A 26,501-nucleotide genomic window follows, 5' to 3' on the forward strand; every position below is an offset into this window, starting at 1 on the left:
TACAGTCCATATGAAGATGTGCTTCATTTCCTGCGTCCTCGGTAAACATGACGTAAGGGCATAGTGACGTCATGACCCTAGCCTATTAATAAAACCCTCATGGCCTTATTCTCAAATCACATATTTAAACGGAAATCAATAATCGTTACATATACATGTTAAATGTTGTTATTGAATGATTTCATACATTTTTTAATATCAGATACATTTATGTGTAAATATATAGGCTGATAATAATCATAATTATGATGTCTATTGGCATACTGAACCACTATGATTGAGGGTCCTTAAATGTGAAAATAGTAAATATTTGTGGGGAATAAACGGGATGGATGTGTTGGCTCTTTAAGAGCAAGGGAGGAGGGGGTTCAGCTCATGATTTGGCTGCGGTGTTTTTGTCTCGCTGTCAGTGAGACCGCTGGCCTTATCCACTGAAGGCACTGGAAGGGGGTAGGTACGAATACACGCTCGGTTTTGCCTTATTCTTGTGCTTTTTGTTGTTTATCTACTTATTTCGTGTGAAATGTTATAGTTTAAGATATATTGTCGCTTTTCCGTTTGCTTCCAATGCCGTGATGCTTCAGTCTTTGTCCTGCTTTGGTTTTACCTTGAGTTTCAAAGTAACGGGACCGCGGTGGGGATTTACCATTTAATCCGGATTTATTTCCGCTTTTGCTATTTTGTTACATGTTACGGGACGTGTACTTGCATTCATTTGAAGATCGTTTTCCTTTCATCATCGTTATTATTGCCATATGGCATCTTTTCGTGGGAAGCGCGCACGATGCTTTTAGAAGTGCGACGCGAGTGTTATAGTAGTTTGGATAAACACGTGTGGTATTTGGTTCGCATTTAATATGATAGCTACATTAATACAAAAATAATGTATTGTGTAAAGTCGGGTTATTTTGCTTTCTGCTCTCGCCGCCAAGCCAACCCCTTTTTTATTTGATCTGTTCAAATAAAAGCCGGCTTGATCAGACGCGTTGTTAAATGAGTGCTAATAGGGGTAAATTCTTCATTAAATAAAAGCCCCGTGACTGCTGTGACTCTGGGGAGAGGGCGGGACTGCTCGAGGTCTTCATGACTTCCAGATGTTCTTCACTTTGCGGCAGTGGCTTTGAATTCATGCTTCGTCCTTCCCACGGCTGCCCAGAAACTGTTCAGTTGTACCACGTGCGCTTGGTCCGTTCAACTGTGATTCTAATTATCATCTTAAAGATGATCTCCTCAAATATGCGTTTTTATGAAAAAGGGAGGTAAAGATCAATAGTCAGCTCTGGGTCTTCTTGTTTTTACAATATATTAACTACAGGGGTTGAGTTTATATCGTTTCCTTAGGCGACGCGCTTTTCTTTAGTATGATTCATTGAGAACTTTGCTTTGAGAGTCGATATAAATGCGACTGTTTTGATCTGGTTAGTCTCATCATTGCTTGATTCACAGTTAGTGTAAACAGCTTGTAAAGCGGTTAGGCGATGCAGTTCTGCGCGCAACAGGAGCGCGCGTCGTTTGGAGCGCCGTGGAATTTCTCGCGCAGGAATGCGCGGCTGTAAACCCCGTTTGCACGACGGGCCACACGCTGGGCGTCTAATGTCGTTTGCAACACTAATGAAATTAAGCCACATGGCCACCAACTCAAACGTCTTTAATTCGTTGTCGTTGTTGACCTTCTCCGTGCGTTTAACTTGACATTCTCAAGATCTCAATTGTTTCCCAGGATAGTTGACATCAATGAGATTGAAGGGAGACCACATGGAGAGTCTTCTGCTTATTTGCTTAGATAGCCTAGTGAGAAAAAGACAATACTCTGGTTTTTTAAACTTAGTTTGAACTTAAATATGTTCATCAAATTCACCCATACCCAAGTTGTGTGGATGATTCTATGCTGTACATTGTATTTGAATCATCTTACTGTATAGGTCTTGAGTGTTTATTTCTCCATAAGGAACTATTGAAGCCAAGTTACTTACCAGATGAATTATGAGATCTCCGTCAGCTATGAAACGGCATCTAAACAAATGTTCTTAAATGTTCCTCTGGACGTACGAAGCTAAAAAGACATTCTCAGCTATTATGCAAATGTTCACTAGCCATCCAATGCAGTGAGCATTATTATGTTTGATGGGACCGTCACTTGTTCATTTCAGGATGTCACTTATGTGCAATTCATCGTACAAAATGGCAACAATGATCAAGGACACAAAGAATCACCATCAACAGTTAGTTTGACCACCGCTGCCTGTTTAATGGAAAGGAATCAAATAGAAAATGCTTGTGATGTTTAATGATCAGACGGCCTTTACTGTGTGCATACTTGCTCTGTGTGCGTTGTTTTGTCGAGAAGCAACATTCAAAAGCGACGGATAACCTCACTTTTTTACGGTTTGACAGTATCTTTGGAGCTTGTTATGAAAGTTACTCTGCAAAAGTTTTGCTTTCCACTTGAATAACCTGGAACCTGTAAATGTTCCCCTGCCCCGGTCTAGTCATGAAATCTGCTTTCTTTTCTCTTTGTTTACATTACCAAGCAGTCTGACTAAACCCTGAAGTCTCCCCCTCCACAGCTGCTCCGACCGCGGTGATGCATCGGCACCCCTTGAACACTCGTGACCTAAACGCCTGTTGCATGACGCTACGCTTGCAACGCGTCTCTTTCTTCTATGCTTTTATATTTCCACCCCTCCGATGATCCCCCTCAATCCCTCCTTTCACAGGAATTTGCCTTGAATTCTTTTTCCGAGGGGTAAATTTGGATGTCTGTGGTGAATCCTGTTGCCTAACTCCACCCTGCGGGCCATTTCCTCTCGGAGGTCGGCACAATGACCAATGGCGTCACGCCGTGTGGTTGTTCTTCTACGGCTCCGGCCGTTACGTGAGTGGGGAGAGGCCCCTCCCAGGGCCTTGAGCTTTGGCTTCAGCCCATAGTGTTTCTGCGGTATGTTTCTCCACACAACTCCCTAATGTAAAAAACAGCACCATATGTGCTGGGCATGCTGTCTTCGGTGGCAGGACGGATGGTTTCCACCTGTCTAAGGGCTAAAACACAGCGAGCCTTAATGAAGGTCTGTTACGTAAGATCTATGTCAGGTCACAGCGTTCACTCCGTTTGTTGTGTACATCACTCATCCGTCTGTGATTGGATATCGACAAGATCTGTTATCACTTTAACAGCTTTGGACCACCAATGGAGATATTCCCAACAGAGTTGCGACTGTCCTACAGTGGCGTGTCCTTCACCATATGTCATACATTTATTTCTAATGGGAGCTGCATAGACACACAATATGTAGACATACGTTAGGCCTGGATACATTATTTTAACTGTCAGGACTGAGGGTTGTTGAATTATTTGACTTCCTTGCTTCAAAGACACGGCACAGTTCCATCTTTGTCTGTTGGCTTTCTTGAGTGCTCAGAGGAATGCATGGAAAAAAATCACAATCTTCACAGGCAAGTCTCTTAAATCAGTTTGGAAACTCTGATCACTGCATTATTCAATACACAGTTTTCTTAAACCTGGTTTGTTGTGCTTTATTTTGCATATGGTCAGCAAAGAGCACAAAACCTAAAGCCAATGGCATTTGCTATGACTCACACTGGGGCTTTCTTTTTCTGAAAGCAGTCTGGAGATTTTGCAGTGAAAGTATTTTTCCTTTCCATTTAAAAATCACGCTCTGCATTTTTGCCTAATTTGGTGTCCTTCCTTTCGCAGACCCACACCTCTTTGTCTCCCTTTCCCTTCTTGTTTTTCTTTCTATTTCAATACTTACTTTCTTTGTCTCTCTTTTTTCCCTCCATAATCCCTCACTTATTTTTTCGTCTTTATCCCTGGCTGGGAGGAAGTGACCGACTCATTTCTGGGTCTTTGGGGAATTGCAGCTCCCTTCCTGTAACTCTTTCTGAACCTGAACTCATACACCGTAAATACGCTTATTTTTTATGACTCATTACACCCCTAACTACCCTCATGTAGTTATTCATCTCTTAAACGGTTGTGAACTTTTGTTGAGTAATTGTTTGGTATGGGTTCATGTGTGGTTGGAAGAGTGCATTTCCATGGTCTTAAATCAGTTTTCTTCAAAAGACAATGTAATGTTGTCAAGAGAAATGAGACATTGCATCTGTCCGCAATTCCTGGTCCTAAACCTGTGGTGAACATGTCCATAAAACGTAAAATATTACAGCAAGGCCTCTCCCTGTTTTAGTTTTCCAGAAAGAATCGAACTCTCAGCAGTGGGCGAGCGAAAACCATTACGTGTGTTTTTAAAGGCAATCTCTCTCTCTCTGACTCTCTCTCTCTCTCTCTCTTTTCTATCCGTTCCTCCCAGCTCTATATTAAAACCAGCTGTGGAGTTTAGGGCTGAATGAATGGCTCTTTGTGATTTGGCTGTCACTCCTGTATAAAGCTCTGTTTCTTTCTGCCTCTAGATATTGGCATGACAAAAGTGTTAGAACAATGTAACCTAATGTTCCCACCATGACGTTTTAACTCAATAAAAACATATTCGCCAGGATTGCATAAATGCAGTTTAAAAGAACATACACTTGACATTTCAGATGGTGGATGGTAGACTTAAACATAGAAATAGAAATCTTTGGAGGTGCAGTGGAGGTCTGTGATGATTTTGGGTGTCATATATTCCTGGTGTCCAGCAGGGGTTTGTCTGTTTCTCTGGGTTTAGGCGGGTGACTCCGGAGATCCAGAAGGCATTGCTCATAGTGCAGAGGTTTCCCAGGCTCAAGAGGATTTGCCAAGTAACATGTTGTTGTGGTTGGGGGAGACGAGGGGCGTGTTGTATTGGTAAGCAATGATGAGAGAGAGCCAGGACGAGTTGGTCTCGTCTTTTTTTTTAGAGCAGCAGTCATGAGGAGTTGCTCCTCTCGTGTTCGACCCAACCATCGAAAATGATGGGTGTGGCCAAAATCATGCAAAGAATCTGCCAACGTTACTCATGATGTGAGCCGTTGTGTAAACATATCATAATTTTTCCCGTTAGGATTTTGGTGGCACCCTTAAGACGCTGGAATCGTACGAGGAGGGAGGAGAACCTGAGCAAAGAGGTCGGGGAAGAGAGACCATAATTTCAGCACAGTGAGTTATTAATTTGCAGCTATCAACTGCTATCTTTAGACAAGATTCAAATGACAGAATATGTTTAAGGAGTCAATTTATTTCTAGCTTGTAGATAAGGACCTCAAATTCCATGGAACAGCCCAGAAAAATGAAGCGGCTTGTTCGCTATGGACCTTGAATTTCACACGCTGATAAAGTGACCTTTGAACATCACCGCAAATCAAAACTTAACAGCCCTCAACGTTTATGAGAACCACGCAAACTAATGATCACACGTTCTCCTTGACATGTTTTCATAATATGACAATCTTGTTGTATTTTTCAAGTTTTTAATCAGGCCTTCTCCAAACGTTGTGCAGATTCATACAAGCCACCAAGCTTTCCAAAGTCGTAGGGGTGTAAGATTCTCTACATCCTCTTTTACCCTTGATTGCTAATCTTAATAATTTGGGCGTTGGGTGGGGGAGACCCTGGAGGCAGGAGATGTTAACTTCTGCTCTGGAATGTAAAGCGAGGCACGTTCAGAGAGAGGTACAGAGAGAGGGGGCGCGAGTTTAGGGCAACGCATTCCTTCCAGAGGGTTATAGGGTAGAGACTGGCTGTACTGGAAAGCTCTGAAGGCGTGCCAATGAGAAATGGCAGAGGGCTGATGGGGAGGGGGGGCACACTATGTTCTGTTCACTGTCATCTCAATGGAACACTGTTTATGAGCAGACAAAGAGGGTGGAAGGTCACCACCACACATGAACACATGCCTTTACACAGCAGGGGCCAGTGCAGCCCTGTTTTTCAGGGTGAATATGGTGGGCTTCAGGATAAAGATTGTTCTGGATCATGAGGCACAACGCTGAAACAAAATGTCAACATAGCTAGCTAAAGGAACTATATGTACGTTTTTTGCATAACAATTTCGTAAGGACAGCGACGATATCCAAAAACCACTAGCCGGATGTTATATATTTAGTTCCCTTTCTGTCGGTCTCTCGACGTTGTGTCGACAGAATGGGGTTTGACTTGAGAACCTACCTTCTCTGACTGACTTGAACAGGCCAATGAAAATTGGCGAATGAAATTTGCATGCCGGACTCCGCCCCCGGATATCCGGGTATAAAAGGGAGCCGGCGTGCCGCATTCATTCACCTTTTGTTCTTCGGAGCCTTCGCATCTCATGCTGACGACTCTGCAGACAATCTCTACGTGTTGCTGGTCTTACGACGTGGTGCAGCGGACTGTCCCGATTCCTGTGACTTCCCCTGGGCGTCTCGGCAACTGCCAAAGAATCTTTCTAAAGAGCGAGCCCTTTTCAGGGCTTAAGACATTCTACAGCGCGGCATGTCCCGCTGTGCTCGTGGGTGCGGCGCACTCATCGAGGAAGGGGACGGACACGATGTCTGCCTCAGGTGTCTGGGACTCCAGCACGCTGAGGCGGCATTTGTGGATACATCTTGCCCGCACTGCGGGCGGATGGTGATTCAGACATTGCGGTCACGGGTGGCTGCGTTCTTGCGAGAATCAGCCACCACCTCGAGTGCTTCCCGTTTTGCGGCAGCAGCGGCATCAGCCCTGCCGTCCGCTTCGGCGAGCACCGGGGGTGATTTGGGAATTACCGTGAGCCTCAATCCGTCAGCCACCGGCTCGCGGACCGTTCACGCCCCACCTCGCTTGTCTGACCGTCCCGGAAGAGGCGGTACGCCGCCTTGTTCCTCCGTCACGCACTCGGACACGGGGCGTGACGACGATGAGATGTCGCTCGCAGCATCGGAGGGCGACCTCCTGGCATCCGACCCCGACGAGTCCTTGGAGCTTCCTCCCCCGGGGGGTCGAGCTCAGGATGAAGCGGACGTCGAGATGTCAGCCATGCTTTCCCGGGCCGCCGCGAGTATTGGGCTGCAGTGCACCGCACCGCCTCTCCCCCAACGCTCGCGGTTGGATACATGGTATCTCGGGACCGGCCGTGACTCTAAGCCACGGTCGGCCCCGGTACCATTTTTTCCGGAGGTGCATGAGGAGCTCAGTCGGACTTGGAACGCCCCCTTTTCGGCGCGTGCACGTCAGACTGGCTCGGTCGCCCTGACTTCCCTCGATGACGGGGCAGCTAAGGGCTATGTCGACATCCCACAGGTGGAGCGTGCAGTCGCGGTGCACCTGTGCCCGCAGACAGCTGCCACCTGGAGGGATCGACCAAGGCTCCCTTCCAAGGCGTGTAAGTTTTCGGCATCGCTGGTGTCGAAGGCTTACAACGCTGCGGGTCAAGCTGCCTCGGCTCTTCACGCCATGGCCATCCTGCAGGTCCATCAGGCCAAGGCGTTGAAGGAGTTGCACGAGGGAAAGTCCGACCCGGGGCTAATGCAGGAGCTCCGCACTGCCACTGACCTCGCTCTCCGGGCGACGAAGGTGACGGCGCGAGCCCTGGGTCGTACGATGTCCACATTGGTGGTCCAGGAGAGACATCTTTGGCTCAACCTTGCGCAGATGCGGGACGCTGAGAAGGTTCGCTTTCTCGACGCTCCCATCGCGCAGGGTGGGCTGTTTGGTGATACGGTCGAGGACTTCTCTCAGCAGTTCTCGACTGTTAAGAAGCAGACGGAGGCGATTAAACACATCCTGCCCCGCCGCGACCCGGCCGCCTATCGTCCGTCGAGGTCCCGCGCGGCGTCTGCTTCCCAGCAGCCCCGCCCCTCTCCGACTCAGACTCCGGCCCCAGCGCCCCCTGCACAGGCGGCCTCCCGGAGAAGGACGTCGAAGAGGAGAGCACCATCCCGTCACCAACCTCCGCGGAAGCAGAAGCGTTCCTGACGGGGTGAACCCAGGGAGATCGAGTCCACCGGGCCCGACCCAGGCCACTACATCGCCGGAGGGTCGGATTGGGACGGTGCCTGCCCCGTCCCAGCAACACCAGCCGGGCCCTTTTCAGGGCCTGGTGCCCACATTCTCACGAAAAGAGCTGTCTCTCCCCCTGGGTCTTTTTCACAGCCGCTCTCACCCTCCGCAGGACGGTGCTCGGCTACCCCACGTTGTGTTTCGGCGAGACACACGGTTGGGTATAACTCTCAGTGGCCACCAGCACCCTCAGTCAGACGGTGCGGTATGCCGCGATATCGCCCGACAGGCACCTCGGCAGAGCCGCTCTCCTCCCCGGGGTCCCCCCCGCGTCGAGGGAGCCGTACTGCCAGCCATCGAACCACCCCCCACGGGGGCAATGAATCAGATCGAACCTCTGGTCCCCCTGTCTCGGTACCTGGGAGCCTGGTTGGCTCTTCCCAGACCAGCACGGTGGCTAGAGCGAACGATCCGTCTCGGCTATGCGATTCAGTTCGCCAAGCGCCCACCCAAGTTTCGGGGCATCCTCTTCACATCAGTGGGAGTAGATGCTCCCGTGCTTCGGGCCGAGGTCGCTACCCTTCTGGCGAAGGGGGCGGTCGAGCTCGTCCCTCTGGCCGAGATGTACTCCGGGTTTTACAGCCCGTATTTCATTGTCCCCAAGAAAAGTGGCGGGCTGCGCCCCATCTTGGACCTGCGTACCCTGAACAAGCACCTACACAAGCTGCCGTTCAGGATGCTAACGCAGAAGCGCATTCTGACGTCCGTCAGGCGTCAGGATTGGTTCATGGCGATCGACCTGAAGGACGCGTACTTCCATGTGTCCATCCTCCCTCGTCACCGGCCGTTCCTACGGTTCGCTTTCGAGGGACAGGCATATCAGTACCGCGTCCTCCCATTTGGTCTGTCCCTGTCTCCTCGAGTCTTTACGAAGGTCGTGGAGGCCGCCCTCACTCCCCTCAGGGAGCAGGGGGTGCGCATACTCAACTATCTCGACGACTGGCTCATCTTGGCGCACTCGCGAGATCTGTTGTGTACACACAGGGACCTGGTGCTCCGGCACCTAGACCATTTGGGGTTACAGGTCAACCGAGAGAAGAGCAAGCTCTCCCCTGTGCAGAGCATCCTTTTCCTCGGTATGGAACTCGACTCTGTCTCCATGTTGGCACGTCTTTCTTCCGAGCGTGCCCAGTCGGTGCTGACCTGCCTGAGGAGCTTCAGGCAGCAGCCAGCGGTCCCCCTGAAACATTTTCAGAGGCTCCTGGGACACATGGCGTCCTCGGCGGGGGTGGTCCCCCTCGGGTTGATGCACATGAGACCGCTACAGCACTGGCTACAGAGCAGAGTTCCTTGGAGTGCGTGGCACTCCGGCAGCAGGCGCGTCCCGATCACGCCCTTCTGCCGGCGCACCCTAACCCCATGGTCTTCAATGACCTTTTTACGGACAGGGGTCCCTCTTGGGCAGGTTTCGAGGCGCGTCGTGGTGACGACCGACGCCTCCCTGCAGGGTTGGGGTGCTGTGTGCAACGGGCACGCAGTGTCGGGTCTCTGGACGGGCCCCCGCCTGCGCTGGCATATCAATCGCCTAGAGTTGTTGGCGGTGCTGTTTGCACTGAGGAGGTTCCTTCCCCTCGTGCAGGACAAGCACGTGCTGGTCCGGTCGGACAGCACGACTGCTGTGGCGTATATCAACCGACAGGGTGGTATTCGTTCACGGCAGCTATCGCAACTCGCCCGACGCCTCCTCCTGTGGAGCCAGCAGGTGACGAAGTCCCTGTTAGCCACTCACATCCCGGGCGACCTGAACCAGACAGCCGATGCGCTCTCTCGTCAGTCGACGCCCCGTGGAGAGTGGCGGCTCCACCCCCGCGCAGTCCAGCTCATTTGGGTGCAGTTCGGGCAGGCACAGGTGGACCTGTTCGCCTCCCTGGACACCACCCATTGCCCGCTTTGGTACTCCCTGACCGAGGCCCCCCTCGGCACGGATGCTTTGGCGCACAGCTGGCCGCGGGACAAGCGGAAGTACGCCTTCCCCCCAGTGAGCCTCATTGCACACGTCCTGTGCAAGGTCAGGGAAGAGGAGCATCAAGTGCTACTAGTTGCGCCTTACTGGCCCAACCGGACTTGGTTCTCGGAGCTAATGCTCCTGACGACAACTCCCCCCTGGCCGATTCCCCTGACGAAGGACCTTCTTTCTCAGGGGAAGGGCACGTTGTGGCATCCGAGACCAGACCTCTGGAACCTCCATGTCTGGCCCCTGGACGGGACGAGGAGATCCTGAGTGGTCTACCCCCAGCGGTGGTAGAGACCATTGTTCAGGCAAGGGCCCCGGCCACCAGGCGGTTATACGCTTTTAAGTGGCGCCTCTTCTCGTCCTGGTGTTCTTCTCGTGGAGAAGACCCACGGATATGCTCGATCGGGAGCGTGCTGTCCTTCCTGCAGTCGAGACTCGAGAACAATCTCTCCCCTTCCACGCTGAAAGTGTATGTAGCCGCAATTGCCGCTCATCACGAACCAGTTAGTGGGAAGTCTCTGGGACAGCACGACCTGGTCATTAGGTTCCTGAGGGGCGCGAGAAGGCTGAATCCAGCCCGTCCGCGCTCCGTTCCCTCTTGGGACCTCAATGTGGTCCTGGCGGGCCTCCAGAGGCCCCCCTTCGAGCCCCTCGGAGATGCCGCTCTTTCTCATCTCTCGATGAAGACGGCTCTCCTAGTGGCGCTCGCTTCCATCAAGAGGGTAGGGGACCTACAAGCATTTTCCGTGGCCACGGATTGCCTAGAGTTCGGGCCTGGTCAATCTCACGTTATCCTGAGACCCCGGCCTGGCTACGTGCCCAAAGTTCCCACCACTCCCTTCCGGGACCAGGTGGTGAACCTGCAGGCGCTCCCTTCTGGGGAGGAAGACCCAGCCCCTTCCGTGTTGTGTCCAGTACGCGCGCTGCGCCTCTACTTGGACCGCACACAGAGCTTCAGGAGCTCTGACCAGCTCTTTGTCTGTTTTGGAGGTCAGCACAAGGGGAGGGCTGTCTCCAAACAGAGGTTGGCGCACTGGATCGTGGACGCCATCACTATGGCTTACCGATCACAGGATCTCCCGTGCCCGCTTGCAGTGAGGGCACACTCCACCAGGGGTGTGGCCTCCTCGTGGGCACTGGCGCAGGGCGCCCCTCTGGCAGACATATGTAGAGCTGCGGGTTGGGCTACGCCCAGCACCTTCGCGAGGTTTTACAGCCTCCGCGTGGAACCGGTATTTGCCAGAGTCTTACGAGACACCGCCAGGTAAGTTCCGGCAGCCGGTGGGCGTACGCCTGCGATAGCACCCCTCCACAGGTGAGACGTGGTGCTATCCAGCCTCCCCTCTTCCCCCCACGTGGGCGAAGAGTAGGCATTCCATCCATCACTAAGCACTCCTCGGCGGCGGGCTCGGCGGAGCAGCCCTGCCTCCCTTGGCCTGTTTCTGAGTTCTAGCAGTGACTCAAACAAGGCCTAGTGCTCCACACGTAGTAACCCCCCCACAGGGCGGTTCCGTCTGATGTCTTCTCATGAATGGCTCTCAATCGATGGCCCATGACCTCTCCCAGGTGTACTTCACCTGCTCACGACACCATCTCGTGTCTGCATGTCTCCCACGTGCTCTCCCCTATCCGGTGAGACCGTGTGTGAATCTCCACTAAACTCCTCCCTGCGGTAGGAAGTGGTCTCCGTAGCGCGTTCCCTCAGGGGGGAATCACGCTTCCCAGTGGCCCTTACGGTGCCGGGCGGCTTCTCGCTGTTAAGAGAACTAGGCCGCCGTCCGTGACGGCCGGAGGAAGGGGCTCCCATCTTGTAGGTAAGCTCTGGACCCCTTCCCTTCCACTGGAAGGTTGCAATTCATGCTAGCGCCCACGTTTTGACACGCCCAGGCCAGTCAACGTCGCTTCGCGAGGAATTGTGACGCGGCACAGCGCTGTGGCGTTTTCCGAGGAACCCCATTCTGTCGACACAACGTCGAGAGACCGACAGAAAGGGAACGTCTCGGTTACGTATGTAACCTCCGTTCCCTGATGGAGGGAACGAGACGTTGTGTCCTTCATGCCACAACACTGGCCGCCCGCTGCAGCAGTCGGGGCAAGATCCTCAGGCTCCTCAGCACAAAAGGTGAATGAATGCGGCACGCCGGCTCCCTTTTATACCCGGATATCCGGGGGCGGAGTCCGGCATGCAAATTTCATTCGCCAATTTTCATTGGCCTGTTCAAGTCAGTCAGAGAAGGTAGGTTCTCAAGTCAAACCCCATTCTGTCGACACAACGTCTCGTTCCCTCCATCAGGGAACGGAGGTTACATACGTAACCGAGACGTTTACTTGTGTACTTGCATTATTCCAACTGTTACCAAAGATCTGGAGAAGTAACCATTTTAACCAAGGTAATGTCCCTCCTCATTGTGGGAAGAGGGACACTTGTCAGTGGCATCATGTCCACATTATTATGAGTCATATTATTGATCTCCATCAGCAGTGGAAGTGAAGACAACAACTCCCATCATTCCACACTCCTTCAAGTCATCAACAGGCTTCACCTAAATTATTGTTTTGCAACCTTTAACAGTGAAAATGACAAATTGTTCCTTTAAACCATTTTCGTCAAGGGTCGCCATCACAATGTTGATGTATTCAGTTTTTTTGTAACGTGTTGCTATTTGGTTTCTATAGAAAATCTGGATGGTTGTATGTTGCTTTGCGGATGTTTGGGTGTTGCTAACTGGCTAACTCCAAAGTGTCCACCCAGTGTCTAGACGATATTCAGTTGTCTAAATTTGTTTTGGGTTCCTCCTTCAATGTACGTCTATTGGATTTTTACCCATTTTATCTGCTGCCAGGCATAAATCATCAGGTAGTTTCTTTATGAGACAGTGGAGGTGTTGTTGGACTGTGCCCTTAACACTGAGGGCATTTCTAATTATGGCTCTGTGTCAACACCCTCAACAACATGCTTTTCACACTCACACACACACACACACACACACACACACACACACACACACACACTTAAGGGCACTCAACAGACAGACATGTTTTCATTCCCCATGACAGCGCGAGTTAGAGAACATTATTTAATGTAACATATATACTAGGATAGTGATTTACACAAATCAATGTGCTTTGATCAAATACTTTGGCTTTGTGTCGCATTATTTGTGCATTTTATGTAGTAGAAAAATAGAGAGGCAATGCGAGCAAGGAGCACCCAGTCGGCAAAAGATTTAATTTAGTCAAATGTATGTCTCCAAAATACAACATTAGTCCAGTCAGTGTTTCCGTATGCCCTACTTTCCCGTAAACAGGCAAGAACATAAACAGACTCAGAGGGTCATGAGATTAGACAGAGGGGAAAAGTTGCGGTTTGAGGCATCGAGGGCTCTGATTATGAGCTAAAATGTCAAAAGCAGATCTCACTCTGTGAGATCTATCTTGAGCTTAAGCTAAACTTAAAAAGCTCTGGGGTAAATTCCCTAAGACTGAATCTGAAGAGATTGTCGCTTGTACATGCAGTCTGAGCTGTTATAACATCCTGGAATTATGCAAATTAGGTAAGGGTGCAAAAACACGCCGCCAGATGTGATGGCAAACCCTATTTGAACGCAGCAGGTTGTAAAAATGCTAAATATTTAAATAAACATACTGCGATATGTTCTAAATCTGTATATTTCTTTGTTCTGATAAATTCAGAGAAATATATTTGAAGGAATGCTTGTAACCAAAGCTCTTGGTCACCATTGTCTACCATAGTAAGAAAATGTACTTTACATTTTCTTTGTTCTGTTGAACACAAAAGAAGATATTTTGAAGAATGTTGGAAAACAAACAATTCTGGGCCACTTTTGACTATTATTGCAATTTTTCATACTATAGTAGTCAATGGGTCCAAGAACTGTTTGGTTACAGACATTCGTCCGAATATCGTGTTCAACCAACCAAAGAAATTGATACAGATTTGGAACAACTAGAGAGTGAGTAATTCATGACAGAATTTCATTTTGTGTGAACTATCCCTTTAAGAATACAGCATATCTGGATATGTGTTAACTTATATATATCATGATCAATAGAAAACCTACAATGTTTGCACGAAAAAATTTAATTAGTGGTATTTCAGCCCATTTAGCTCAAGGTTAAACTGTGTTGGGTGTTTGGTTAATAACACTGTACTGTGCAACAAAAGTGTCACAAATGTTGCATGAATTTACGCTACTGTCTGCTAATATGTTGTGAATGTTGGGAACAGAGATAACCCATGTCCACTGCCAGCTTACAGACTGCTAAAGCACATAGCACACTAACTAATGACCTAGAAAGTTAATCTTTGCACCGAGATGCACTGTGGATAAAAAGAGAACAACATGATAAAGAAAGACAGAAATACTGTTTGGGTAACATCCACACACTCATTGCATCGGTTTCATTTTGTTTAATTGATTTAGGGCTGGAATGCTTCGCTTCAGTTGAAACGGGCAACTGAGAGAGCGGAAGAAGGAAGTGCAGTCAGCTGCTATCTCCTGATCATCAGCTGACACATACATAAGGGAGGGAAAAGTAGATAGAAAGCATGGATAACTGTGGGAGAGAATGAGCGGGCGATGGTGCCTTTGTCTGTACCTCAATTCTGAGAAGCACAGAGTGCGGATTCAGATGATTCCTAATAAGGCTGTAGCTAGAAGCTCAGTTGACTGCCAGGGAACTTTCCCTTGTTTTTTCTCTCCTTCAAACAAGAGGAGCCGAAACAAACAGAAACCGAACAGGCAAACTCTGGCAGAGAATAAAGCAGCGCAAGTGGGGTTGACTTTAACACGAAAGGAAGCCATAACAAACTGCTTGGTGGTCTTAAACACAGACACCCAAAAATCGAATTTCTGTCATCGTTTATTCAACCTCATGTTGTTCCAGCCCTGTATGATTCTTTCTTCTGTGGAGGACAAAAGGCGATATTTTGAGAAATGTCTCAGTGGTTTTGTATCCATACAATGCAAGTAAATGGGGGCCAGCGTTGTTTGGTATCCAAAAGTCTACTAAATATATTCTCTTGTGTTCTGCAGAAGAAAGAAAATCATACCAGTTTGGAATGAGGATGAATAAATGATGCAAGAATTCCAATTTTTGCATGAACTGTGCCTTTATTTCTACATGAGCCTATTTCTTTGGTTTCAACAAACACAAAAGTTGTGTTGTGTACGGGCGACCTTTTAAGACAGTTGGCAATTGTTTTACTGTGAGGCAAATGAACTGCACGAGATGACCCTCAGCGGTTGTACAATTACTTACAGTGTCACTCTTGTCTAGGAGAGATTGGCTGGTGGAAGACAATCATGGCTCAGGTGCTACATATGGACACCAGTTTTCCAGGTACTGTTCCTATACATACTGTATAGTTTACACACTGTGTTTACATTCTGTTATCCTAATCCCACTACCTCCACTAAAATGTTTATCTAGAGAAACCTGAAAAAAATCTATTTTGTCTGATCCAGAGATTAGACTAAGATTTCCTGCAGTTTAAAATTGTTTCCTGTGTCCTCAGGGAAGATTAACTCCCGGGCTCCCCCCTTGCATGTAAAGGATCAAGAGGCCCCGTACTCAGTAGAGACCCCCTATGGATATCGTCTGGACCTGGACTTCCTCAAATACGTCAATGATATTGAAAAGGGCAACACTATCAAGAAGGTTCCTGTGCAGCGCCGCCCGCGGTATGGCTCACTTCCGCGTGGCTACGGCTACACAGGCTCTTGGTGGACTTCCACAGAGTCGCTGTGCTCCAATGCCAGCCAGGACAGCCGTCACTCATCGTACTCCTACTGCGCGCCAGGCTTCCACAGCATGCAACGGCCCAACTTCAGTACAGCACGTGTGGAGAAGACTTTGTTGGACGCTCGCCGTAAACTGGAGGAGGAAAAGGAAGGCCGTCAGTTCTCAAGCTTGGGCAGCATGCACAGCAGCGTGGCCGGCTCCAACACCTCTCTATCCAGTGCACACAGCTTCAATCGTGCCCAGGGTGGCTCCTACACACCGATGGGGTCTGGCTTGTCCACGCCTGTCTCACCCACGCCCGCACATTTGCAGCACGTACGAGAGCAGATGGCCGTCGCTCTGCGGAAGATCCGGGAGTTGGAGGAGCAGGTGAAGACCATTCCAGTACTGCAGGTGAAGATCTCCGTGCTTCAGGAAGAGAAGAGGCAACTTAGCGTGCAGCTCAAAAGCCAGAAGTTCCTGGGTCACACGCTGGGGTTCGGGCGGAGTCGTCCACGTGGGGAGCTCTACATCGACATACCAGAGGAGGAGACGGCGGCAAATGGTGCATCGAACAAAGCGGCAGGGGGTCTTTCACCAACCACCCCGGGGTCTCTCCAGGACTCGGGCTGTGAAATCGAGGAGACCGTAATTGTCGGTGGAGCGCGTCCAGGGGCTAGAAAAGAGGTGCGAACCATAGGTGTGGGGCCAGAGGTGGGGCAGACAAGCTGTCGTCACATAGGTGTGGAAGTAGGAGAGGAGGACTTGGGCTTGCTCCCTGAAACTGAAGCCTTGAAAACAAAGGTAGGGCTGTTAGAAGTTCAGTTAAAGAAAACTGTGCAGGAACTACAGAGCGCTCAGAAGCAAGTGGAAGCGGCTCAGAAAGACAAGCAGGCTCTTCACCCACAGGTTGACCACGCAGTGAAAGCCACCAGTCTGGGCTGGCAGGAGCAGCATGGTCAGGCTGGTGCAGGCCTACACACAGTTGTCAGTTTTACCCAGCAGCCGCATCAGCAGAGGACCGTGGGGATTCAGGTGTACACGCTGGAACAGCCCACAGTAGTGGGTGTAGGGACACTGCTGAGAGCCCAGGGCTGTAGTTCTCCCGCTCAGCCGCTGGAGGGTCCTCGTCGACGACATGCAGAGTCCATACCAGCAGAAGGTGTGTATGAAATCAAACAGTCTTTTGAGCATTTCAATTAAGAGATCATTTGCAGAAACATAAAAATTATGTTTTTATTCTTATGTTATCGTGTTTTATGTATTGTTTGACTTTTTAATACTTAATCAAAACAAGTCAACTGCAGTTTCATTTAAACTTTTGCCAATCGTTAAAAACAGAGTTATCTGGAGTTACCATATTCTACATCCCTAATCCTGCCCAAAACCTAAACCTAACAACTACCTTACTCACTAAACAAATTGGGAGTTTATTAAGCCAAAAGTCGTAGTTAATGACTTGTTAATATCGAGAATTGGACCTTAGAAATAAAGCGTGACCGTTTTTTGCAAACAAACTCTTCAAATGTGGATATGTTGTCATGTTTACAAAAATCCTAAAGAACATCATTATTATGATTTAAGAAAACAAATATCTGTTTAACATTTACTCACCTTCCATGCCTATATGACTTTCTTTGGAAAAAGTACACTTTTCCATGCTAATGTATTCAAGTAGAATGAAAGAGCATCATTAATGCACTGTAAAAGTAGTCCACATGTTTTTGCACCACATTTCTTAAGCTCTGATTTTATAGCTTTGTGTTAAAAACAGTTATCTTAACCCTTTACAAAAATACATTGTGCTGATATTATATTTTACCATACTGGTTCTTAATATGTACTGTATATAATTGACAGTAATAGTGAAGTATAATAAAGAAGTGAAAACGTGGGGAGGAGTGGATTAATGCTTCCTTCACGTGCTCTTGATAATTCACCAGTTCCCACTTCTGACGTCATGAATCCGAGCTGTTTGTGTTCAGGTGCTTTGTTTTCAGACAAAATGGAAGACGCCAGATTCATGCTTGCATGTGTCTTTTGAAAATCATATATGGTAATAGTTTTTAACTGTACATCCTACTGTAAAGTTTTGGCCTTCTTCAATGAATTGATAAAATTTACAGATATTAAGTAGATTAGACACACACATTTGCTTACACGGGTTCCCTTCTAGACACGAGCACTGTGTGTTTGTATGTGCTTCATAACCGTGCATTCCAGGACGGCCGTCGTGATAGCCTGCACTGGGGCCCGTCATCACTATGTTATGCCACTGTTTTTACCCCACTAATAATCAGATGGAATATTGGTGAAGTACATGCTATTTTCGCTCTGTATAAAACATACAGTATGCTTCAAATACGTAAATGTGTACTAATTTAATGACAATACAATGAAGCTGCTGCTGTAAAATTATTATATCATCTGTCACAGCTGAAATCCATCTCCCATCTGCCATGTTTAAAATATTAAGGCCCGCCCATCTCGTGAAAATGATGTCCTAACTTCCCAGTGGAAAACGTGACCTCAGTGACGATAATTCAGAGTGCACGTGAAAGCAGCATAAGCCATTGGTTGCAACTTGCAACCTCACTGCTAGATTTCATTTCCATTTTTAAGTTTGTAAACTTATAGTGATATTATAAAAATGAACACAACATAAAAAAAGCTTAAAAGAAGTAGCCTATAGCAATACTTAAAAGATAGTTTTGTAAGGGATATTTAAAATCTCTTGTGACAGTTATGATGCCAATGACCTTTGGTCATATATAGGCCTAGCTCACATTTATCTGGACAACTTTTGAGATGGTTTTGGTTTTTCTTTTGATGGCCGCATTCAATATTAGTTTTCATTGCAAAGAATTTGCTTCTGAATGTTCTCCTGTTTGTGTTCCACCTACACTGTAAAAAAGAATCCGTAAAAATAACACCGACATTTTCTGTAACCTAGAAAAACTGTAATAATTTAGTTTTCTGTTAAATTATAGGATGCAAGGATATCTTTATTTAAAAGTTTTCCCCATTTTTGTTGTAAATGTGTTTTCTTGTTCGGTAACTTTATAGTTTTTGACCATATTTAAAAAAAACTGTAATGAAAATCTTGTTTATTTAAAAATTCCATATGCACAAGCGTGAGAGTTTTAATTCTAGCATGATGAATTTAAAGCCAGGATCAATTTAAACCTTTAAAACGAATTTAACTGTTAACTTTTCACACTTAGAATCACCACGCGAGTTTCCCATCGCAATAAGCTCCAAGCAGGTGCGAGAGGTCTTGAGAAGTGAGGTTTCTAAATCAGTGCCGGTGACCAACCAGGCAACTGCTATGGAGACAATGTGCAGCCAAGTGCCTCCTGTCTGCCAGCGGCTGAAAGAGGGAGAGACAAACCAGAAACCAGCAGAAGAAGTCATCCAAATAGATACAAGCCAACCAGGTTCTCCTTGTTTATTTTTAAGATTTGGGAATCATAGTGAATACGCTTTCTTCGAACATTCATTTCCAATCAATGATACTGACTCTTTTTGTGCTTTTTGTTGTTTAGCCTCCCCTCAGTCCACCCTGAGGTCAATCATGAAAAGAAAAGCAGATGGGGAACCTGGCTCACCACACACCAAAAAGAACCTGCAGTTCATAGGAGTCAATGGCGGGTAAATGCCACACAAACACCAAACAGACGTAGAGTATAACCAACTTAGAAAAGCGGGGAGACTTTAATAATCTTGTAAATAATATTTCCTGCAGGTACGAATCAACCTCCTCTGAAGAGAGCAGTTCGGAAAGTTCAGAAGAGGAGAGCGATGCTAGCGAATACCATGAAGCTACAGAGAAACTACCTGAATCTGCATCAAACCAGCCACAGGGGACCTTCTCTGAGACACCAGGTGCTTTAACACTTCAGCACCAGACACCAGCCAACGATACTCCACTACAGCAAAGCACCAGCCAATCACATGCCACGGATACAACTACACAGGTTACCCAATCACCAGCAGCACAGGTGAACACAGAGGACTGCGGAAGCCAAACATCAGTTACTGCCATGGCTGTTCAATCCACTGCCACTTCAGTTCAACAGAACTCCATCCAGTTACCAGCCGCAAGCGATGTAGCCAAACAAGCTGTTGTTCTATCCAAAGCCACTGAACATGTAGTTCAGCAAAGTCCCGCCCAGCAAGAGGTAATCACTCAATCACAATGCACCGGTGCCAAACCTCAACATGAAGTAAGCCAATCAAAAACCACGGACCTCACTGGCCAGCATGGAGCTACACTGTCACAATCCACTGATGCCTCAGACAAACAGGACATAGCCATATCCTCCAGCACTTCCCCAGTCAGCAAGTAAGTTCAATCACACAAGCTCATACGAGTGATGTTTTGTTTAATATAGGCTGGCTGTTAATGTTGATGGCTACACATTGCTGTTTTTGTCAGGCCTGAATTAAGCGACAGTCTCATGGTGGCTCTTCATACCTTGCAGAAAGCGCTCAGTCAACCAAATGCATTTAGCCATCAAGAAGCGGTATGTTCATCAGTTATGAAACATTCTTACATTTATACATTATACATTGCATAGTTCTGGCGTTTAATAATGTATTCAATCTTTCAATTATTTTAATGATTTATTCAAATTAATCTTTGGAATAATCAGGTTACTTCAAGGGGAAATTATTTTAATAAAAGAATCCTCTTAAACCTCTTTAAGTGTTAGAGAATTTGTTACTAAAGCATTTTAAACTGAGGATACCAGGACAGAATAAAATAGTTCACCCAGAAATAAATATTCTGTCATCAAAGTAAACTGAATATTTCGGATTATAACCTGCAAATTGAAGGATGTACTGTTACTCCCAACAAATACAGTAAAAGATCTAGGCGTTATATTAGACAGCAACCCTTCATTTCGCAAATCACATCTCAAATGTCACAAAAACAGATGCCCTACTTAGTGGTTGTCCTGCGTCATCAATAAACAAACTACAGTTCTGACAGAGTTCTAGCAGGTCCGGAAATTACCATTACATAACCCCAATGTTATCAACCCTTCACTGGCTACCCATTAAGTATCGTATTGACTTAAAAGTTATTTTAAACACCTATAAAGCCTAAAAGCGTTTAGCCCCACCTACATAACAGAGCTTCTATCACACTACAAGCCATCACGCTCTCTAAGATCTCAAAACTCAGGACTTTTGATAACACCTAGAATAACTAAATCCACCAAAGGGGGTCGAGCTTTCTCATATGTTGCACCTGAACTCTGGAACAGCCTTCCCAACGCTATTGGAGGATCAGACACACTCTCCCAATTAAAATCTAGATAAAAGACGCATCTTTTCAGCCAAACATTCACTTAATGCAAAATATGCTAAATAAACCACCGGGAGACTGCTGACATTAGATATTATTTACTAGAATCATTTTACTTGTTATATAAACACCATGTAATGCGCTGTGTTTTATTTTTTAGCGTTTTAGATTTTTCTTATTTTCTCCTGTAAAGCTGCTTTGGAACAATGCACATTGTGAAAAGCGCTACATAAATAAAATTGAATTGAATGTCAAAAGCGCTATATAAATAAAATGGAATTGAATTGAATGATGTCATTGCTCAAATAATAGTCAATCATTATTCAAAGTTTACTATTGTGAATTTCCTATGTAAAACGCATATTTCTTTTGTTTGCTTTCAACCAAAAAGTTACAGATTTAAATATATTAGTTTAATTAACTACATTGATGGCTCGCTTGTTAAACTTGACTGTCTGTTTATTGCACATGCAGTGCTGAAAATACATTTGTGTGTGTGTGTAACAGAGGACAGCGTACACCACGGTGTTGCAGGAGTGGCTCCGAGTGTCCTGTCATAAGGCTGCTGACACTGCAGTGGTCAAGGCGAACATGGACGCCTTCGCCTCCATTTCCCCTCAGCTACTGGAGTTTGTAATTAACATGGCAGACGGCAATGGAAACACAGCTCTGCACTATACAGTCTCGCACTCCAACTTCCCTGTAGTTAAACTGCTGCTGGATACTGGTTAGTGTCCACCTCACTTCCCTGAGCAGTGCTCGTAGCTGAAACACTATTTTTGCACTGTAGGTGTTTTCTAAGTGTGTTGTGATGGACCGCTGAATCTAGCCTGCTTTATTCCAGTCCCATTTTCCCTGTCATTACTGTCTCCTACGTTTATGTTTATACATTTAGCGGACGCTGAAAAGGAGCTAACAGTGCATTCAATTTATATACCAATTATAAACCAACCACTCACCTCTTTCCCTGTTTACATATTGTTGATGTTGTTCATAAATTACAACTTGAAATTAATCTTTTATGTTTGTTATTTGATTTAGCATGTGACAGTCGGTGATGTATAAAGTACCTAAAAGCAATACTTGAGTAAAAGTATAAATATCTAGCCAGAAATTTACTTTGGTAGAAGTGAAAGTAACCTTTTAGAATTCGACTTGAGTAAAAGATAAATATGTTACTTAAGTAGATACAATCTAAAAAGTACTTTTGATACTTAAGTATTTAAAGTAAAGTTAAATTCAAGCTCAGTTGTTTTATCTGGAACAACATGTTGCCAAATTGCTAAACCATCAAAATACAAATTCAGAAACCACATCTTTACTTTAGTTTAACTTTATAAAAGGATAGTTCCTCTTTTTGCACTTGCACATTGAGCTTTAACCAATGATTGGTTCAGCTTTGTCATGGTGACCGGATCCCTGACTTGTCTACTTCAGTTCTGCTTATGGGAAATGTATCAGAGTAAAATTATACATTTTGTACAGGAAATCTAGTGTATTAAAAGTAAAAGTCTGCAGAAATATAAAGATTCAAGAAAAGTACAGATACTCCCCCCCAAAAAAGGACTGTACTTCCATCTTGCATTACAACACTGGTGACAGTTGTGCTATATCTGTATCTTCTATATATCAGCTGTGTCCCTGTCACACAGGTCTCTGTAATGCTGACAAGCAGAACAAGGCGGGTTACACAGCTATCATGTTGACAGCCCTGGCTGCCTTTAATTCCGACAGTGACCTTCAAACCGTCCTACAGCTGCTCCGCACCGGGGACGTCAATGCCAAAGCCAGCCAGGTGCGCCCCCTTGTGCTCACTCAGCGTACTGCATTATGAACAAAAACATCTGGCTGTGACAGTCACTGTTTAACTTTCAGCATTTGGCAGTCAATTGTCTAATCTGTGATTATGCATGTGTTATAGGCAGGACAAACAGCACTGATGCTGGCGGTCAGTCACGGCAGAGGTGACATGGTGAAAGCTCTGCTGTCCTGTGGAGCCCATGTGAACCTGCGAGACGATGATGGATCCACAGCGCTCATGTGTGCCTGTGAGCACGGGCATGTGGACATTGTGCGCCAGCTACTGTCCGTGCCAGGCTGTGATGCCACGCTCACGGATAATGTGATTATCCCATTTTTCAATCTACTATTACACTAAATAAAATATTTATTTTATATTCTTCTTTTCTTATTTATTTTCTCACCTTATTTTCTTCTTATTTTATATTAATTTCTAGCACTGTTATTGTTGAATTTTGGAAGTAAGAGGTCATCATAAATAATTGAATAAAGCTCATTTCATAATTCATTCCAATTGAAGAAGAATTAAAATACAATGAAAATGCAAGATATCAAAAAGAAAACATTTGTAATTTTAATGAATAATGTTAAAATGTCCTCTTTTTATTTAATGCATAAATATACTTCAATGCCAAATATTAATAAATAATGTTTATTACATTTTGTAAAGCTGTATAGCAGAATGAATTGCTTTGTTGATATTAAACTTGCTTTTCAATTCATAGAGAGTTGAGATAAATTCCACATTTTACCAAAAAAAAATATGAATAGTTAAATAATGTATTTACGTTATGCTCATGGTTAGTTCTGTTTAAAATTCTACTTAGGAGTTCAATTCTGAATGTCTTCTGTTAGGTGTAGTATATTGTGGACACCATGCACAAGTTTGTGACACTGTTTATTTTTGTTTTGCTGTTCCACAGGATGGCAGCACTGCTTTGTCTATTGCACTGGAGGCCAGTCAGAATGACATTGCTGTGCTTCTGTATGCACACCTAAATTTTGCTAAGCCACCTTCCCCTGTTAGTACTCTTAAAGTTTTAACACCTCCACACACATTCATGCACACAATATTTCCCGATACTGTCCTGACAGCATATGTTTGTGTTTAAATCAGATTCATATATTTTTCATTTCCAATAGGTGTCACCAAAGTCGCCAATTTTGGGATCTTCTCCCTCCTCTTCAGAACTGAAGTGAACCCTTCATGTGTTTGAAGTCTCCGCTTCCAGGATATTTCCTCATCCATTCCACTGTATGTGTGTGTGAGTTTTGTGTGTGTGTCTATGTGTACAGTATGTATACCACGTTTATTTCTTCCTGTAAAATTGAGTGACATTCATAAAGAGAAGTGCACTCTTAACAAGAATCTGAAGAGTCTTCAGAAAATGAGCACTTGACACGGTTGGTCTTTTTTGTGTGTTTTCTGTTGTAGGTTTTAATGTTGTGGTTGCAGTCTTGTTTAAAGAGACAAGATTTGATTTTGATAACAACAAGCGTGTCATTTATATCGTCAATTTATTCCTTGAGATTAGACATTGAGTGTAACATTTCACAGTGGAATGATGAACGTTTGCTTTAAACTATCCAGCAATATTTAACATTGAAATCATCCAGCGTCACAGCGTAAATTATTCCAATTGTTAAAGTGTTGCATATACAAAAAAACCATGCTGAAGTGTCCTTTCTTAATTTTGACAGTTCACAATAAAATAAGAATAGTTTTAGACAATTATTTGCCAATAAGTCTAAGCAGGAGGTATGAGAGTTCTTACACCAGCTGTTTTTAAATCATACATTTTACCAAACTTGATTATTAGTGTGTGATAATCTTTCAGGTTTGTGCAGTTGTCTCTTTTTAAGCAGTACAACACTTGCAACCATGTTGTCGCATTTTTACCTATACACATTGTCAGAAATCAAATAATGTTTATATTGAAATGCTGGCCTTGTTTCTTTCTGTTCAAAGTGTCTGGCTATGTATAGATTTTATAGATATTTCTCTTAAGGACAGCCATTGATTCCTTCATATCTGATGCAGTATTATAGAATTGGTGTAGTCTTTAGACTCTAAAGTTTAGAGGGTGTGCCACCATAGATAGAGGACAGCATGGTTTTGCTATTGTCATCTTTGAAGACTTCAGAAGTTACGGTAGCAATTGCATTGGAGCTTTAGTGAACAAGAGCTCTCCAAAGAGAATTATACTGTTGATGAGTGTACAAACATATATATGAGAGCTGATGCTTTTTTTCAATGGTGATTTCTATTTGCAATGATACATTAGTGAAGGTGATAGGAAGGTACGTCAAGAAAAGTGAATGAGGCCAGATGTTGTTTAGCGTGGGAACTGAGCTGGGCTGACTGAATTGCACATAGTTTGGTACGGGGTTCACTGAGCGCAGATAAACATTTGATTTCACTTCTTTGCTCAGTAGCTGTTGGTTTAAGGTTCCAGAATTTGGAGGAATTGTTAAGAATCACCTGTGATGAATGTAAAATGTTTTTCAAAATGAAAATAATATATGTATATCATCTCCAAGGTTTTAGTGCAAAGACTAAAGAATTCTGAAGTAGTTTAACACTAAAGTGGATTTTAACAATTTAAATGGAAAATCATTTTTTAATTTTAAATTCGATTTTTTGCTTACCCACTTTGTACACATGCCTTCTTATAACCAGTTTAATAATTCATTTTATACACTTTTGTATTTGTTTTATTTAACTGTATTTGAATACCTTTGTAATATCTGTTCACAGCTTATGTATTCTTCTGTCACGTACCTTTATGTACAGAGATCACGTCGAAAGTCGTCTGTTTGTTTTCCTCATTTTTTTTAAATAAACAAATGTAGGAACAAATGTTAAACAGTATGGGTTTATTTCAATGTTAATTTAAAATAGAATATCTTTTTATTGCCATTATATGGCTGTACAACACAATTTTGGCTCTCACATTAGAAGTGCCAATATACATACAAACAAATGTACATTTAGCAAATGTAAACAATTACACAAAGAATGTAAATGGTACACAACAAATGGGAACAGATGTGCAGTAGACAGTGCAAATGGGACAGTAAAATGTAAATCTTTCTAGTACAACGTGTGAATGTGTTAAAAAAATATATTTAATATCTATTTGTAGTATTAAATATAAATACTATAAATACTAAAAATATTAAAAACGACACTGCTCGAAAAATAAAGGGAACACCTAAATCACACTACATTAGATGTCAATGAACAAAATATCCAGGTTAAATCTCTTCACTTACATACTTTGCATTTATTGCGAGAACAAAATAATGTGACAATGGTCAATAAAAGCCAAAATTATAAACACATTCAGGGCAGGAATTACAGTAAAATCACTGTAAAAAAATGGAAATATTGGCACAAACAAGTTTTACCACAGTAACTTATAATGTTAGCCAGTAACGTGCATTGCACTACGTGCCCGTATGAACTCCCCGCAATGTCTGGGCGTACACATGATGAGATGGCACATGGTCTCCTGTGGAATCTCCTCTCAGACCTGGATCAGAGCATAAGTGAGCTCCTGAGCACTCTATGGTGCTCCTTAATGGCTTTGGATACATGAGATCCCAGAGGTTCTCAACTGGATTTAGGTCTGGGGAACGTGAGGGGCCAGTCAATGTCATCAATGCCTTCATCATCCAGAAACAGCCTAGAGACTCTGGCCACATAAGGTCGGGTATTTTCATGCACC

At 45.1% G+C, this 26,501-nt stretch overlaps 1 protein-coding gene across 5 annotated transcripts; it reads left to right on the forward strand.

Moving 5' to 3' along the window:
* The first annotated feature begins 386 nt into the window (after positions 1 to 386).
* kank2 (KN motif and ankyrin repeat domains 2) lies at positions 387 to 25,634 on the forward strand. Of its 5 annotated transcripts, XM_079456682.1 has the most exons (14): positions 409 to 450; positions 5,001 to 5,095; positions 15,213 to 15,275; positions 15,451 to 16,818; positions 18,881 to 19,093; positions 19,202 to 19,307; positions 19,402 to 20,001; positions 20,095 to 20,182; positions 21,478 to 21,697; positions 22,623 to 22,765; positions 22,892 to 23,092; positions 23,694 to 23,792; positions 23,914 to 24,147; positions 24,227 to 25,634. In XM_079456682.1, exons 3-13 carry the CDS (start codon positions 15,239 to 15,241, stop codon positions 23,968 to 23,970), a joined length of 3,132 nt encoding a protein of 1,043 aa, XP_079312808.1. In that variant the 5' UTR covers positions 409 to 450; positions 5,001 to 5,095; positions 15,213 to 15,238; the 3' UTR covers positions 23,971 to 24,147; positions 24,227 to 25,634. The 5 variants fall into 5 exon arrangements, with proteins under 5 accessions (XP_079312809.1, XP_079312808.1, XP_079312811.1 ...); XM_079456685.1 differs by lacking the exon at positions 5,001 to 5,095 and having other exon boundaries at positions 409 to 454; XM_079456681.1 differs by having other exon boundaries at positions 23,914 to 25,634.
* Positions 25,635 to 26,501: the final 867 nt, after the last annotated feature.

The sequence above is a fragment of the Barbatula barbatula genome, assembly GCF_947034865.1.
Source record: "Barbatula barbatula genome assembly, chromosome: 5".
Classification (NCBI taxonomy): domain Eukaryota; kingdom Metazoa; phylum Chordata; class Actinopteri; order Cypriniformes; family Nemacheilidae; genus Barbatula; species Barbatula barbatula.